The following is a 15,861-nucleotide window of genomic DNA, read 5'->3' as shown; positions in this document are numbered from 1 at the left end:
CTCAAAGGATAAGAATAAAGGCTGAAAAATACAATAGGACACTTTAAACCAGGGGTCCCCAACCCCCAGTCCATGGACCAGTACTGGGCTGTGGCAACCGGTCCGCACAAACAAGCACAGCCCCATTTGTGGGATGTAGGCAGCACACAAAACCACACACCCTCCAGTCCGTGGAAAAACCTCTCTCCACGGAACCAGTCCCTGGTGCCCAAAAGGTTGGGGACCTCTGCTTTAAAGCACTCCTAATTTTGTTCCAGTTCAGTATAGATCAGAAGTACTGTATAGATTTAGATGTACAATCTATACAAGTACTTTGTCAGTCAAAAGCATTAATGGATTGTAAAGTGTTGCTATTAAATTTGAATTCCATAATGACCAACTTTACAGGTCTTCACAAATTATACTCTGCCCAGGTTTACGACTGTTGTGGGCAGGTTTGATCTTACTATATCCAGTTCCTGATCTCAGCAAACTCAGTTTACCTGATTTGCCATTGCATAACTTCAATGTGGATTTGTCTACTATCTCTCTCACTTCTATTTCACTTAATACATGGTTTTCTGGCTTCTGATAAAATAATTTTCCATTGCAGAATGGTTTCTTTTTCTGTGCAAACCATGTTGAAAGCTAGTTTAATTTTAGTTTTTCACTCTGGCTTGAAGAATACACATAAGGCACAACATGCCAGATCAATAGTAGTGATAGTTCAATAGTTGTGATAGAAGAAACCACCCCCAAGAAACACTATTTTTGTACCAGCTAAACTAGAAAATGAGAATAATTTTACAATAGAGAAGTGCACTGTGTAAATGATTTGATAGTTCTGATTTTCTGTCCTGGAAAAAAAAGTGTTGTTTGATGCAGGACACCCCCAACCGCCCCCCCTCCCTTGGCAATATCAAGTTCTGCCAGAGAAAAGAATTTTCGGTGTAGCCTAGTTTCAAATAAGGGAATACTTTTAATCATCAACCTCTTCTTTTTCAAGTGATGCTCAACACATCCATGAAATTTATTTGGCAGCATTATGGTAGTGATTTGCCTTTGCCTTCTTCCAGGGTTTTTTTTAATTCCCAGGACAGCCTACAAAAAAGAAAAGGCAATACACAATTCAGTGTATACATGTGGTAGAATGAAGGATGGTTTGCAAGGATAGAAAGGTATGGAGAGAGATATTGTAATGAATAAAGTTAAGGTAAAAGCAAGGCAAAGTTTGATATCCTTTTATTTAATCTCTTTCTTTTGCTCAATTCACTTTTCTCTCCTTTTCATAACGTTACTTTGAAAGAGAACAGAATAGATACTGTATATGTGCCATCTTGCCTACTTCCCATGAGGTTTCAACCTGCCTTGTATTTGGATATGTATTAAGGCGCTGCTTCCTTACCAGAAAAATATTCTAGGAACTGCCTGTTCATTTTCCCTTACAAGTTCCAGTTTTATTTGGGCCTAATGTTTCATTGTTCCAGGAAAATATACCATGAATGTTTGTATCCTTTAATTGTGTTTACTGTCTTGGAGGAAAATATATGTATTAAGGGGAACCTAATTTGACTACATCATCCTAAATTGTTATTTAATTTGGCAGTCTTCAGTAAATTATATAGCTTGCCAGAATGCTTAAATGTGAGACGATTTGAGTGGAGACCCCAAAGGTATTTTTTTCAGGAGGCAAGCATCTTTGGGACAACCATACCTGGATGACTGAGAATCTCCATAGACATTTGAGTGGAGGATAAAATGACACAGATTCCACAGATAAGTGACCTTATTTTTCAGTTTCCTTTTTTTGGTCTTTTCCCCAAATGAATGAAGAAGAGGGAGATATGGATTGGTTCCATTGTGTGAGGGCAGTCTTAACCTTTCAGCTGTTCCCTCCCTTTCTGATCATAACAGGTATTTAAAGTGTAAGAAAATGAGTCATGATCTTCAATTTGTAATTACCTCCTAAGTACCCGTCAATGCTTAACAATGCATCATTGTCATTAATTATAATATTTATTGCATTCCACATAGCATAATCTTCTTTTTCTTCTAGGGCTTCAAGTAACAAAATCCAGAGCTGCTGAAGAATAAATAACCTTTATTTTCAACTTCATACAAATGAGAACTGCCAAAGCAGATGGAAGGCTTCAGAAATCATGACATTTCAAGTTTATACTACCAGATCCTTGAACTGTGATTTATACTAACAGATCACCCTTTCTGAGGGAGTAGTCCACATGCAAGAAAAGTTGAATGTAATCCAACATACCAAGGTTTATCTTGCTGAGAAAACACTAATGGACATAAACATTGGCTTGCTTATGGTATAGTCCTAGACTTATTTAATTAGACTTGAACTGTAACATTTATTTCTATATGCTCATAAGACTGCAGACTTAATTGCAATCCTATGGCTACTTAGGAGAGAGTAAACTCAACTAATTTGAATAGCGTTCTCTTCTGAATAGACAAGCACATTCTAGTATCAGAATAATGTAAAAACTAATTTTTGAATCTTAGAAGATTCAGAATACTGTAATTTCATAATCCCAATATACTATTTCTTTTTTACAAATTTGAATTCCAGGCTATTTTTCTAAAACAATTACAGATTTCCTTTTACAAAAAAGAAAGACGATGTAAGAAAGGGAGATACCATCCTGGAAGAAAGCTCACAAAAGGTGAGGTAAACTAGGTGCTTTTTTTTAAAATGCCAGTGGCAAGGGCACTTTACCGAACAGGAAAATGTCTAGCAGCAAAACAATGTTCAGCATCTTAATCAGGCTAATAATATATTTCTCAGAACAGATTTTCTAAAGGTCGATTCACTTAATTTGACAGGTTTGAATGCTAGTATTTCACACTACCAAATTTAATCAGACTTTGAAATGAAAGGCTAATTGTTATCCTTCCTCATTGTGGAGGAATTGCTACAATCAGCCCTTCCTGCATAATCCTCATAATCCTAAATCTATCAAACTTATTCACACATATTTACCACTTTTTTCAGTATGAAGAATGATGGAATTGGACCTCACACCAGGATTAAGTATGTACAAAGCTCTCTTATCATAGAATATTGCTCACAGTTAACAGTACATGCTCCCCTTGTGTTATTATGGATATAAAGTGTCCATGTAATGCATGAACTGACTGACATAGGTAACAGGATATGATTATAAGTCTGCAGCAAATCTTCAGAAAACAGAAAATGTTATTTAGACAGTAGATGGATGTATCACAATCAATAGGAAAATAGAAAGTTTTTTTTTCTTCAGTCTGGTTAGGTCCCTTCCAAAATGTCTTTTGAATTTATATAGTATTTGATTTGCATGATTCTTGATAGCTTCCAACATTTTTGCTTAAGCATGATGAAGATTCAGATTTACTTTTCTTTAAAGATGCTTTATTTGGTTGCCATTCGCTCCCCACATGACAACGACTTTGGAGGTTTGGGGTAGTAACCAGTAGTTATTGAGTTATTTGAAGAAAATCTACCAAATTGATAATCCAGAGGTAAATCTGAAAGAAAGAAACACATATGATTAGGAATTATACCTGTATCACATCTAAATAAACCCAGAAACTCCAAAAAAAATACATTTGTTTCTTAAGCTTTTTAATCTGTTTGTTTAATATTGCATCAATTTAAGCACACCACAAGCTTACATGTTTTGTGTCTAGAGTTTATATGCCTGAGCATATAAAAGGAATGTTTTGGTTTTTCTTCTGTGAATATTATTGTTTAAAATAAAGCAAAAGTAATTCTAGATAATTTGAAATATGTATCTTTTAGTGACAAATATATTGTATCACTTATGTAGGCATAGGATGAACCATGACAATAATATACTTGCTAGCATATCCAAGAACACTAATTTTGAATTATAGATACTACTTTGCATTAATTATTTAATCCTAATTTTAAAAGAGCAATATTATGTTTCCCATAATCATATTATAGCTACAACCTTGGGCATTCTTTTCTCACAATAAAAAAAGTACAACATTAATCTGAGATCTCCATGGTTATTGTTGTTATTGTAATAGCTACATAGCTGCTATCTGGAAAAAGAATAATATGGGCAAATAAATATTTCTTCTAATATCATCAGGAAACTTTCTAAATTATTTGGATGATTAAAAATTGATATATTATTTAGAACAAATTAGTCTGCAACTGAACACCAGTTGCATCCAGATCTTTTAAAATTCAGAATAATTTGTTTGGGTAACTAATGGAACTATTAAAGATAAACTCAAATATTTTCTTGAAATAACAAATTATATATTGTTATTGGTTAAAAGAATATTGTATATTATTCCCTTTTCTGATTCCAAGCCCAAATTACCAATTTCACAGTAATGTAAATCTAGAAACAGATCATTTGGTTACATTTTATCCATAAAATGGAATATTTTGGTTCAAATAATCAACCATTATTTTTGGTCCCTTGTTTATTAGTAAGCATTATCTCTACAGATCTTCGGTAAGCACCTTCCTTGATGTTTACATTGGTAGGATGTATATTCACACAGCTTCCCTGAAATTATATGTAATAATTCTGATTTAAATGTGACTTTTTATTTTCTCTAGGGTTAGTCTGCATCTTCTAAAAGTGCCTGGTTTTGAGTGGGAAGATAAACCTGTGAAACTGGTAATTCTCCTGCATAGGTTTCTGGGGGAAATTGGAAGAAGGAAATATTTTGTGGAATATATAAATTGTGACCTTCACTGGCATGGCTTTCTGCTTATGCTAGTCCTACAACTATACACTGCAGTCAGGGTAAGAAGATTGGGGAGACTAGCCTAACTGGGAATTTTTTGATCCATTTCAGTAATACAAGCACAAACATTTTGTTCTTAAAAGAAAACAGAAAAAGAACAAATGATATTGTTTCAAGAACCAATAATACTCTATTCTTTCTTAGATCTGGACTGATTAAAATGGAAATGCCAAGAGATGTGAAAGACCAATATGACTATTTGATAGTTTAAGCATTCTTTAAAAATGCTCTTATATTCTTTGTCACTGACTTGGTATTGAAATCATATTGCTCAAGGACTTGATGCTGGCTGGTAGTTACTGAGTAGCATGTTAATGGGAATGTCTGGCCAATTTTAATCCTGTCCTTAATATTTCCAATTCAACTGAAAAATAAAATAAAATATCTAAGTTTGGTCTAGTCTAGTGGCTAGAAACCAGAAACTGTGAGTTCAAGTCCCACCTTAGCCATGAAAGCTAGCTGGGTGATGTTAGGTCAGTCACTCTCTCTCAGTCCACCTCACATGATTGCTATTGTGGGGAAAATAGGAGGAAGAAGGTGTTGGATATGTTTTCTGCTTTGAGTTATTTGTAAAAATAATAAAGGTGGGATCAAATCAATAAATATAAAATTAGGGTAAAGCTATATGATCTGCTTTTTGAGAGCTTAAAAAAATGGTGTTTTGTTTTTTCTTCCCTACAAGTATATATTCTGACTTTTTACAAAAGCATTCACTGTCCGGCAGATGAAGATGAAACAACCGCAGGAGTAATTTGAGTTAGTCCACAAAAAATAATATTTAGGCATCCAACAGACTTATAATGCAGAATGTTAAAGGTGTGCTTTGGTTCCTCTTTAAAAACATACAAAATTCAAACAAGGGTTAGGTTGCCAAGTGACAATAAACAATAAAGGACAATATCTGTAGATCAGGGTTGAAATGAGGAGGAGTTCTTAGTGATCTCTGAGCTTGGACATTTCATTACCCAAACTAGGTAACATCATCATTGCTCTGATATGACCCCTCATGACAATAAACAAAATAAGAATTACAGGTCAATTGTACCAAGAATTTCAGAAAACTGCATGGAAACGGGTTAATGGGGAATTGACAGCTGAGGATTGTCTCCTTCTGTATATCAACTTGTTACAAAATGATGCTGAAATCTATTTTTGCCTGGCTATTTTTTTTGCTCACTAAATATTAATGTGTCTTCATACGCCACATGCAATTCTTTTTGAAGCTTTTTCTTTCTTGCAGCTTGTTTTATCCCCCCTTTTTCATGATAAGGAAATTCTGCCCAACTTCATCACTTTCTCACAAGATTGAACAAGGAATGCTCTATTTTTAAGTACTTCTTTACTTTCAGAATTTTGTTATGATGTGAAAGACATCTGATCCTACATTCAGAAGACCCAAACTGGAGGCTCCCCACTGTTTTCCAATTCCAAATCCTTTTTGATCTTTTCCCCCCCCTTAATCATAATGCATGCCTGAACTTACCGGGTGATTTAACAATTTGAATACCACCATTCAAGATCATGCAGAATACTGAAATATAGGCAGGCTTCGGCTGTTAACTGAGGTTTTTTTTTAGAGATTTAACCACTTTAAGAACTGGCTTATGCTATGGAAGGCTCACCAGTACTACTCAGCAAGTTTAGCATTTTTATTGCAGAGAACTTGTCCATAGCACTAGACAGAAAGAAAATATCTCAGATAGTCCTGTGCTTCTGGGCTTAAATGTAAGGCTTTTTCTTCTTGCTCTGCCAAATCGATGGATAACTGGCCATTCTTTAGATCAGGGATCCCAACCCCCTGTCTGCGGCCTACTGTCGAGCTGCAGCCTGTTCAGACCTGGGCCGTGGAAGCAGTGGGTGAGTGAGCATGCATGCATGCACGAAGCTGTATTTCTGAAAATGGCACATGCACGTGTACACAAAACTATCCCCTCTTCCCCCCCCGCCACTGGTCCGCCGAGCCAGAAAGGATGGAGATTGCTACTTTAGATGGCCTTGGGGATCACCTGACATAATGCTTCGCTATGTGGGAACTGCTAGTTCCTGTCCTTATCAGTCTAATTTCTTATCAATAAAGCTTAATTGATAATATTGCATGTATACTTTTGTATTGTGCAGCTGGTATACAACAGATGTTCTAGATTACATACCTCCGCAGAAAGCCATGGCTATCAAAAAAGCTAATTTTGGGGATTATGAGAATTGTAGTGCATTGAGGGCATTTCCCATTGTTTTCAGATTGTGCCTTCCTGTATTTGCTAAACTTATTTTATTGAAAACCTTTGTGAGTCATGTTCTCAGAGCAGTTTATGAATTAAATATTAAGTACAACATACGTATTGTGAACCTGTTTTTACAAGATTGTTTTGCCAGCCTTTCTTTTGAGACAAGCACAGACATTTCTAGTATACATTCTTGCAGGCAGATTTCTCCAACCTACATCCATCTGCAGAAGGAAAAATTATTTGCCTTGGGTCACGTACAAAGTGAGATTACTCAAATATGTTCCTTTTCTGCTAGAAGGAAAAATGGTTTGTCTTTTTAAAATAAAGGGACAAGTTGAGAACTGAGGCTGAGAAGAGAAAATGGGACACCGTTTGTCAACCCAGAAACCTCACTATTAAATGAATGATAAATCTTAGAAATCTAGAAAGGACTACTGGAAGAACTGAGATAGAGGGAAGTCTATTTTGATTAAAAACAACTATTTTGAAAGGATAGGCCAAAAAGTGTGGCTAGAAATACTGTGCAACATTACTTTTAATTTCTTTTGTGCAGTAAATAATATGCTACTTGGAACCTCTTTACAGGAGAGTTCTCATAATTTAGGGGCAAGCATTAACTTGTCTCTGACCAGAAATTTATACTATCTTTTATGTTTTGTATGGAAGATCCTTCTAAGTCTGGACATGTAATTGGAATAACTCTTATGTCTTTGATACTGTTTTACATGTGACACAAATGAAAAGGAATATTTGCACTTTATCTTTTTAACAAGAAATAACATTTATATTTTGCAAGATAGATCTCATTTCCAAGGAAGTTAGGTGATTTCTCTAATCATTCACCTCAATGATACAAGACACAGAAAATGGACTAATATAAATTATTTCACTTCTTTGGTCATTTTTCCTTCTATTTGCTGCTAAGCATATAACATATTGGGAGCCTCTCTCATACACATATACCCATACACCCATTCACACACATACACAACATACACACAGAGAGTTTTATGGAAGGATGCTAGGTAAGGCAATACCCAAGACTCTTTGAAGCTGCATATTGACTACTTTTCTTCAACAATTTCCCCTAAACAGAAGATTGAATATTGGATAAATATGCCAAATGAGGGTCTATTAACTTCTTGAAGAGGGCAGCATACTTTTTCCTTCCTTCCTTCCTTCCTTCCTTCCTTCCTTCCTTCCTTCCTTCCTTCCTTCCTTCCCTTTTCTTTCCTTCCCTCCTTCCTTCCCAGTTTGCTATGCCAGACCATGCTTCCGTCAACTTGAATGCAACTCCAAGAGAATCTGAATGACTTCTAACATCTGTCAGTTATCTAAAATATTCTCGACAATGGCCCTGCAGATGGTTTGTATCAAATCCTTCCCAGAAGGGGCAAGTCACCTTAAAGAGGGGTCTTAAGATAGCAGTCGCGAAAAACCAAAAGAAATAGTTATATTTTGCTTACTCTTATTGCCATGATGTAATCCCTAGTGTGAGCTCCCATCCTAGGTGGGGACTAAAATCTTGGCCAAACTGCCTACTAGATCATCAGGAAAAACCTGAGAATTTGATACACTGAACAGCTTGTACAACCTATTCCATAAATAAGGTTTTATATATAGTACCAGTGCTTTTTTTGTAAAAAAAAAAAGAAAAGGTGCCGGAACTCACACACGTTATACAACCCGCCTTGCCTACCCTACAAGGTTCCATCCAAAAAAGGTGCCGGAACTCCGTTCTGGGTGTTATATGACAAAAAAAGCCCTGTATAGTACTATACATAAACATACACACAAAGAGAACCATACAAGAACACTAAAGCAAAATCTTAAGACTGCAAGAGAAAACAACATTCATAACATATTAGCTCCAAAACATATCACTCTGTCCAAAGGCCTGTTGGAAAAACCAGGTTTTAATAGCTTTCTAAAAACCCAGCAACTTTGGGATTATACTAATCGTACTTACCGGTTCAGGGGAAAAGGAAACAGTGAGTGAAAAAAAACTCTGCCTTTAAGATTTGTGCAGATGACATTCTATGAGAGGAGGACTTAGAAAGTCTACCTGATCTTATTAGACAGGGCCTCCATTCCTCCCTGCCCCCTGCTAGGATTAATTCAGCATGGCCACTGCCAGAATTTTACCAGGTAGTCCTTGTTTTATGACCCCAGTGGAACTCCTAAGTCTATGAGGAACTATGTAACCGGATTCAATGTTGCAACCGCTTTTATAATGTTGTAAAGCGACTCACCGTGATTTGTTAAGCAAATCACATGGTTGTTAAGTGGACCATGAGGCTGTTAAATGAATCCAGCATATCCAATGGATTTTTTTTTTGCTGTTTTTCTGCTGGAAAAGGGCAAAAACCATTGCAAATTGCAGTCACATGACTGCAGGCTGCTACAACCAGTCTTAAAATATGAGCGTGTTGCCAAAACTCAAAATGTGATCACATGTATGCAGCAGTCATAACTTTGAGAATGGAATATAAGTAGCTTTTTTGAAATCTGTCTTAACTTCCAACAGACCTCAAGTGACTGTTGGAAGGTTATAAGTCATGTTATAAGACAAGGATTAGCTGTGCACCAGCAATACCGGTATTTTCAGAATTTTTACAGCCATTGGAGTTACAATGGTGGCTACTGTTATTATTCTCATTCAGTACTGGGGATGGGTTGGCCCTCTTTTTTTGTGCGCTCTTGTTATTCTAACATTTAATAATAAAATAATAAAATAATAATAAAATAATAATAATAATAATCTGCTAAAATGAAAAGGAACAATGCATGTAGAGAAAATATGTGCAAAGGATTTTAGCCCATATCCATTCCTTCTTCTTGTCAATGCATGATTTATGATTATAGAATAAAACTTAATTATTGGAGATGGAGATTGTCAATGCTAGATCTCCTGATGTTTTACATAACAAAGCATTACTGCTGAAAAAAAAATTATTTTGCTTATGGGTCTGCTGTTGGAATCATTTTTGTGGAGAACAAATCAATATGCTTTAATGAAGATACAAATGATTACTCTTCACTGTTTTCTTTTCCCTTTCTCAAGCTCAAACCATGCGTTAGTAGAATTTACTCTGGGATTTACAATGAAAACGTATGAATATTTACTCAAATGTAAGCTCGGAGCGGCCAATCAATGAAATATTTATTTTGGGGAGAGCGTTAGAATTCCGATCATCAATATTAATCTGACGCTAATATGAATTTGACTTTAAAATTAATGGTTTGAAAGTTTCAGGGATTGGCTTAGGATCATTATTCTTACCTGCTATGGCTTCAATGCTTGGGATTGTAATTGTGCTATAAGCATGAACAGATTTGCAAGACCATGTATTTACTAAGATTTCCTCTTCTTTTCCTTTTCCTGAAATAGTATCCGCAAAGAAAGAACCCCACTGTTTAGAAACAGAACGGAGAGCTTTGGGTTGACGTCCCTGGAATATAAACAAACACTAAGATAAACATAAAATCCATATGTGCTCTTATAGTTTCATATGGCCTCTTTGTAAATGGGATCTCTCTAATATTCAAGGCACTAGGCACACAAAAAGAAACTTGGTGAATGCTCAGGAAAGTCCCAATAACAGAGTCAGTCAAGAAACTCTGGAGCCACTCCCAGGCACAAGAAAATATCACATTTCCAAATCCAATCACTTCCCGTGCATTAAAGAAATTCTGCTGGTGATGATTTTTTCTTATATGACCTGTATATATTAGGGATTTCACTGTGACAATAGAAGTGCAAAATGTATTAATTTGTCTACTGTTATTTTGTCTGTAGAGCCAGCAGCTTTTTTTTAAGGCAAACTGTTCCCTGCTGGAGAGGGAGGAAGGGACCATAAAAACATCTAGAGCAGGGGTCCTCAACCTTAGCAACTTTAAGACTTGTGGACTTCAACTCCCAGAATTCCTTAGCCAGCGTCCCTGGCTGAGGAATTCTGGGAGTTGAATTCCACAAATCTTAAAGTTGCCAACTAACTCCTGGGGATTAGATCTCCCGACAACGTTTTTTTATAAGATCCGTAGACAGTTTAGTTTAGTCTAGACAAGTCTCAACCTAAGCTGCGTCTAGACCCAACATTTTGACTCCGTATCAGAACAAATCAACGGACCCTTCTTAGACTAGACCATTGAGGATTTCATAACCTGTTCTAGGAACAATTAGACCGGTGGCAAGGGCTCCTGGAAAGTTACATGGCTGGATCCACACAGTGGTTACTTCTCTGAGAGATGGAATGGTTCTACCTATCTGGAAGCAGGTGTGGTATACCCCCCTCCCTAAAACACCATTGTTGGACCCAACCATTTTTGCCACTTTCCTTTAGTCTATCTTTCCCATTTTCTGGGGAAAGCTGTTGAGAAGGTGTCTGAGTTGCAAATTCAGAGGGATTTGTAGAAAATAAGTTATCTGAATCCTTTTCAGCTAGATTTCAGACAGCACTGACTGTACTTGTTCAAGACCTCTAGTAGAGCTAGGATGAGGATCGTGCAAATCATTCTGAATCTTGCCTCTATTTTAAATTTTTATATTGAGTTTTAATGTTTTTAATATTTTATTTGTACACTACCTAGAGTCCTTCTGTCTAAATTTAATAAACAAACAAGCAGACAAATCTCCTTGATCTCTCAGTGGTTTTTGATACCATCAATCAGGCTATCCTTTTGGACTGATTACAACAGAGGTGCCCAAAAGGTTGGGGACTGGTTCTGTGGTGAGAGGTTTTTCCGTGGACCGGAGGGTGCGTGGTTTTGTGTGCTGCCTGCATCGCACGGATGGGGCTTTGCTTATGTATGCGGACCGGTTGCTGGCATGCCGCAGCCCGGTACTGGTCCACGGACCGGGAGTTGGGGACCCCTGGATTACAACATGGGGATGGTGTTCTGGTGGTTCTTCTCTTTTCTCCAGTTCCAGATGACAAGACTGTGTTTATGTTTATTTAGATTTGTATACCGCCCTATCTCCCTTACGGGACTCAGGGCGGTGAACAGGCGATAATAAAAATCACAATAAATATCTATTCTAAAATCAAATTAAATAAATAAAGGCCTGCTCTAAAATACCCCCTATAAAAACCTATACTAAAACCTAATTAAGACTACGCCAGGCCAGCCACACGAAATAGAATGGGCCTTCAGGGCTCGGTGAAAGAGGTGCAGGTCCGCAGTTGTATGTAGGTTGGGGGGGTAGGTCATTCCAGAGGGCAGGAGCTGCCACAGAGAAGGCTCTCCCCCTGGGGGTCGCCAGCTCCGTAACTGACCGGCTGCCGTGGGATTCCTCCGGGAGAGACACCCTCGCCTGACCAGCTTCCCTCCATACACCATCCTCCGCCAGAACGTTTATGGATCCAGGTAACGGTACCTCGCGAAATTTCCAACAATGATTGTGGAACTTCGCGTGGGCCTTCCGGTGTCCGTCGGTCACCTCGAGTGCGTCCTCTCCACAATGATGGGAGCATCTAGAGGCCCCCAAAATCCCCCGCGCGGCCGCATTGTGAACTAGTTGGAGCCTCCAGGTGCACCTCAAGGGCAGCCCCATGTAGAGAGCGTTGCAATAGTCCAGGCGGGAAACAACGAGGGCTTGAGTGACCGTGCGTAGAGCGTCAATGTTAATAAGAGGAGAGAAATGGAGCCCAAACCTCTTGACCTGCCAAAGGGCTGGTACTCTTGCTTCTTCTCTTTAACCTGTCTTTTCTGTTACAGCGCCTGCCCTCTGAGCTTATTCACCGAAGAGAAATGAAACATTTTTGGACATGAGGACACTCAACAGAATGATGAGAGCTCTCCACTTGTGTGCACTGGAGCTTCCATATAATAGTTAACATAATGATTTATTGCACATTATTTTTCAATTTAGCTAGCTCAGAACCAAAACACTGGAACAGAATCTATTTTAAGTAGATGTTAAAATGAATTTAATGATGCAGTTATAAACTATAGAACCACACACAACAGATTAAGGTCCATAACTCAAGGTGATTTAGCTTATTGGTGATCATAGTTTCAGAGTCATCCTTCATTTTATCCCCGCAACAACACTTATGTAGGATAAATTGGGGTCAGAGAGCGACTGGGTGAAAACCATCTATCTTTTACTGAGGGGAGACCTACAATTAATCTGCATCATGTACTACTACCAGTATTACAGAGTGAAATGTAAATAATGTGACAAGAACTGGTTCTGTGGAACAAATTGCTTTTTGTAGTAAGAATAGAAACGTGTCCTTCTCTTGTTCCTGTACAGTTAAACCAGGGGAGATTGAGATTGAGATAATCTTAAAGTAAACTTTGTATAGAAGTCAATAGAAAATGCCTTTGAACTATCCAAGGCATTCTTCATGAAAGGCATAAAGCAGACTTATTATCCTGTGCTTCAAGTGTTTATTTTGAATAAGAATAAGAGTATGTTTCTTTCCTTTCCTAGTTTTGCAAAACACAGGAAGGAAGACGTAGCTGAACACAATTAATTCATCTTCCTACTTTGATGTACTTCTTCGGAAATAAAACAAAAGGAAAAAAAATACATTGATAATGACATGAAATACAAATAATACAACAGAATTGTTAAGCAAAATTCTAATTATTTTTAGGGCATATAATGTAGACCAGCTTTTTGATTTTTGTTTATTCTATGACTTTGTGAAGTAGACAATTAGCCCTTTATTTGCTGAGGAGACAGCAAGGTTTCGGCATTCATTCTCAGCCATTCAGTAAATTAATTGATGTGTAGCGTTGATACAGCTAGTCTTTGATTTACAAACATTTCTTTAGTGACCGTCCAAGGTTACAATGGCACTGAAAAAAAGTTTCACACTTAATGAAATTCGCTGTATCCCCACAGTCACGTCAACAAAATTCGGGTGCTTGGCAACTGGCATGCATTTACAATCACTGCAGCATCCTGGAGTCATGTAAACCTTCCCAGCTGGCTTCTAACAAACAAGTCAATAGAGGAAGCTGGATTCATTTAATGACCACATGTTTCACTTAACAATTGCAACGATTTGCTTAACAACAGTGGCCAAAAAAAGACAATAAAATCAGGCATGACTCGCTTAACCGACTGCCTTTGCCACCAAGATCCAGTGACCATTCGAACTTACAATAGCCCTGAAAAAGAAGATTTTATGACCGGTTCTCAATCTTACAGCCTCCTTGCAGTTAGGTGATCAGAATTCTGCTGCCATCATAACTGGCATGTGGTTATGATGGTCACAGAGTCCCACAGACCCTTGATTGCCATTTGGGACCTTCACAGCTGACTTCCAATAAGCAAAGTCAATGGGAAAGCCGGCAGTAAATTGTAAGTGGGAAGCTGCAGTCACATGACATCACACTTAATGATCCTGGGTGATTCATTTAACAACCACAGCAGAACTAACATTGTAAGTCAGGCATGGACACGTGATGTTTCTATATCATTTAGCAACAAAGTTACAGACCCCAACTGCAATTGTTAAGTGAGACTACCCACATCTGAAATCTTGTACCATGCCAGCATTTCCTTCCAATTTTAGTATTTTGGAGACGTTTATGTACTGGATACACCCGTATGCCTCTCTTTCTATAAGTATGTATCATAGCAGATGGCTTCATTTAGGTTTTGGCAGCAATGGCAAATCACCTCTATATTGTTGTCAAGAAAACAAGATTAAGATTTGAGAGAGGGTTCATAAAAAATATTTTGGTATATATGTTTTATGAGAACTCATTTGGTGTATAGGTAGCCCTCGACTTACGACCACAATCGAGCCTAAAATTTCTGTTGTTAAGCAAGGCAGTTCAATGAGTTTTGCCCATTTTACATCTTTCCTTGCCACAGTTGTTAAATGAATCCCATCAGTTAGTGATTAACTAACTGTAACATGGTTGTTAGTAACATGGTTGTTAAGTGAATCTGGCTTCTCCATTGCCTTTGCTTGTTAGGTCATAAAAGGTGATCACATGACCTGTAACCGGTTACAGGAAGGAAGGAAGGAAGGAAGGAAGGAAGGAAGGAAGGAAGGAAGGAAGGAAGGAAGGAAGGAAGGAAGGTTTCTAAATCCTCCCTGACAGTGTCCCACAAGGAAACTCAATGGGGAAACTGGCAGGAAGTCAGAAGTCACTCCTGCTCTCACTGTTTTTTTGCCCACCCACAATCATTTTGTTTCTCTTTTTAGGTAAGGAAATATCTCTGAAACATAACCCGATGGAAACATTTTAATCACTGAAACTGTGTTTTTAATGCACAAAAATAATAGTTAGATCTGTGTAGGAAACCATTCAGGGAAGGATACCATATATCTGTGGCCTTTTAAATGTTTGCTGAACTAAAACTGCCAGCATCCTGATACTGTTGAAAGCTGCCGAGAACTAAGACAAGAAGTTTCCCAGCCTTCTGATAACTGATAAGCACTACCTTTACTACAATAAAAATGTTAGGCACCGTAACCATCATAAATATGAGTCAGTTGTCAAGAGTCTGAATTTTGATCACGGGACCATGGGGGGATGCTGCACCAGTCATAAGTGTGAAAAACAGTCATAAGTCACTTTTTTCAGCGACACTGTAACTTTGAAAAAGGATTGGTTGTACGTTGACGACTAACTGTAGTGGTTTTCAAAATGCTATGTCAACACATCTCATAATGGAGGAGGAACTGGGTTGTACCAGATTATCCTTACCTCATACTTTCCTTTCTTCTCTAAGGGTTCAGACCGTGACTCTGTATGTACCACCGCATCATCCCCTCCAAGCTCTTCCAAAATAAGGACAGTCTCCCAGTTACAATAGTGATGAGCTGAGAAAATATCTGAGTGCATGCTATCACCAAAGTAAACGACCTGGAAATAAGGAAATGCAACAATTGCA

At 37.7% G+C, this 15,861-nt stretch overlaps 1 protein-coding gene across 1 annotated transcript in view; it reads right to left on the bottom strand.

The window, feature by feature from the left end:
• Window positions 1-2,060: 2,060 nt before the first annotated feature.
• Window positions 2,061-15,861, bottom strand: part of NT5DC1 (5'-nucleotidase domain containing 1) — an 87,578-nt gene continuing 73,777 nt past the window's right edge. Inside the window, exons 10-12 of the mRNA XM_015821572.2 lie at window positions 15,675-15,833; window positions 10,279-10,447; window positions 2,061-3,504 (exon numbers count right to left, since the gene is read on the bottom strand). Of these exons, the coding sequence (XP_015677058.1) occupies window positions 3,389-3,504; window positions 10,279-10,447; window positions 15,675-15,833 (444 nt within the window). The 3' untranslated portion in view covers window positions 2,061-3,388. The remainder of the gene's footprint in view (window positions 3,505-10,278; window positions 10,448-15,674; window positions 15,834-15,861) is intronic.

This window comes from Protobothrops mucrosquamatus, unplaced genomic scaffold (assembly GCF_001527695.2).
Source record: "Protobothrops mucrosquamatus isolate PMUCROS unplaced genomic scaffold, P.Mucros_1.0 scaffold1353, whole genome shotgun sequence".
NCBI classification, from domain to species: domain Eukaryota; kingdom Metazoa; phylum Chordata; class Lepidosauria; order Squamata; family Viperidae; genus Protobothrops; species Protobothrops mucrosquamatus.
Note: the sequence above shows the minus strand (reverse complement) of the source record. Positions and strands in the feature narration are given on the sequence as shown.